We start from the raw sequence: 2130 nt of genomic DNA, 5'->3' as shown, positions 1-2130 counted from the left end.
GCAGTACGCGCGTTTACTGTTAAGCGCAAAGATACACAATACGCTATATATGCTTTGCCCACCGCGAGTATCGAACTCGGTTTTCAGTGTTGTAAGCCTATAGATTTACCGCTGTGCCGCTAGGTGACCAAGCAGTACACAGTTCTTTACGTAATTTGCAAGGATTATGGTGCTGTATATATATATCACTAAGACACATTTTCAATTAACTATTCAACCTAACGGATGAGACGTTTGAACAGTTTTTTATAATTTCTAGATTTTAATTCATACTTTTATTATCAATCTTTCAAGGAAGAATTAGTTGGAGAATACGTGCCCAAGGTAAGTAACGGCTAAAATGCTTAACAGGGCTAGCTCTAAAGGGCTTGTTACCTAATTTCTATCAGAAACCTCATCCCATAAATTGATTTTGCTTCTAGTCTCACCGAACTTAAACACGATAGTTACCGATAGTGGATCTAATTTCCTCCGAAAGGCGTCGCTGTTACAAATGCGACAATTAATGTATATGTTTCTGCAGTACAACAGGCGTCACGGGTTCCGACTTCACTGGATATCGGTTTTTGTGAAATGTGACGATGAAAAACAAAATAACAATAACAAAAAAACCAGCTTGAAATTACTAAGGAAACGAAGCAGACGTGAATATCGCTTACCATTCTACACAGAACTAATACATTACTTCTACACACAGACTTCAAGTTTACTTGTAGAGATGTGTATGTACTTACATCTGTCAATCAAAGCTAAATTGTTAATGGAAGTCCTTAGTACTTCCACGAATGATGAAATAATATTAGACTTAAAATATTTTAAAGTAGATGAAGTAGTTATTTTGGAAATAATCGTCTTTTTTTATATAATGCTCGTAAATTTACATATTTAAATCGTAATGTTATGTTCGAATTGATATCACACCGCAATCACTAATTGCGTTTGATCCCCTGCGATCCTGATCCCAACGAGATGCCCATCAGCCACGACCTGCCCCGTAAGCTTAATTTCTGGCCACCAACATCCCTGTACTAAAAGTTGTTTGAGAAAAGTTTAATTACAGAGATATTGCTAATTTTTTCAGAAGGGGGCCGTCTTACACCACTTTCCGCAACTTGTAAGTTGTATTCGATGGTTAAACACGTAATAAACTAGCGGCTGGTTAAGTTCAGTTTCCTCCTCTTCTTGGTTATTCAAACAAAGATATTCATCATTACCATCAATACTCCGCCCAGTCTCCCTGCCCATGGAATTCTAGTCATTATAATTAAACTGTCCTCGGAAAAATAAAAATAACGGAGAATGTTTAAACACCAACTCCTCCCACAGTTCTGAAGCTAGCAGACGGATTCAAGACAGCCATTGGGGGGGATATCCTTATCTATACCGCGTAGCCCCCTTACCAAGGGGAGGCTAAAACGCGCTCGAGACTCGGAAGGTCGTTCCAGTTGTGATGGGGTCTAGAAGTAGATGTTCAGGGTCGCTGAACCCAAATATGGCAATCGGAATTTTTATTCCTAGTTCCCCCTCGGCATCTCGGATGCGCCGTGTTTGAAACTGTATTCATATCCCCACTCATAAGCTAGCTAGCTAGCAGAAATAAATTTGGCAAACGTACTCAGGTACCACGGGCGGGTGGATATTTGTCGGTTACGAACCCTCCTTGGGGTAGTCATAGCCACCTACTAAAGGGCACCAAGGGGAGGATGAAACTCACCCAGGGTCACTGAACCCGAATCTGGCATCCGATTTTGGCTTCCTGGTATCCCTATGGATCTCTGGGGCGCCATATTTGAAGCATTATTCATACCTCCTCTCACAAGCTCGTGTTCAGGTACCACGGGCTGGTGTCTTAACGGAGCGTGTTGTCGGGTACGGACTCCCTCTCGCAAGCTAGCGGGAACAGTCGTGTTCAGCTACCACGGGCTTGTTTCTTGACGGAGCATGTTTTCGGGTAGGGACTCCCTTGGGGTAACTATAGTAGTAACTGGGGATAATGGAGGTACACTGGGACTTATGTGAATCACGAGGGGACGTTTGAGCGCCGGTAATTTATGCTAGTAAAATTTAATATACGATATATAGTTTCTGGGTTGAAAACACTTGCTCTAAAAGGTTGGATACATGTCAAGG

At 41.7% G+C, this 2130-nt stretch overlaps 1 protein-coding gene across 1 annotated transcript in view; it reads right to left on the bottom strand.

Annotated features, from left to right (window-relative positions):
- Positions 1-1787, bottom strand: part of LOC106468179 (transcription factor LBX1-like) — a 22020-nt gene extending 20233 nt beyond the window's left edge. Inside the window, exon 1 of the mRNA XM_013928590.1 lies at positions 1715-1787. Within this exon, the coding sequence (XP_013784044.1) occupies positions 1715-1787 (73 nt within the window). The remainder of the gene's footprint in view (positions 1-1714) is intronic.
- Positions 1788-2130: the final 343 nt, after the last annotated feature.

The sequence above is a fragment of the Limulus polyphemus genome, unplaced genomic scaffold, assembly GCF_000517525.1.
Source record: "Limulus polyphemus unplaced genomic scaffold, Limulus_polyphemus-2.1.2 Scaffold2903, whole genome shotgun sequence".
Taxonomy (NCBI): domain Eukaryota; kingdom Metazoa; phylum Arthropoda; class Merostomata; order Xiphosura; family Limulidae; genus Limulus; species Limulus polyphemus.
Note: the sequence above shows the minus strand (reverse complement) of the source record. Positions and strands in the feature narration are given on the sequence as shown.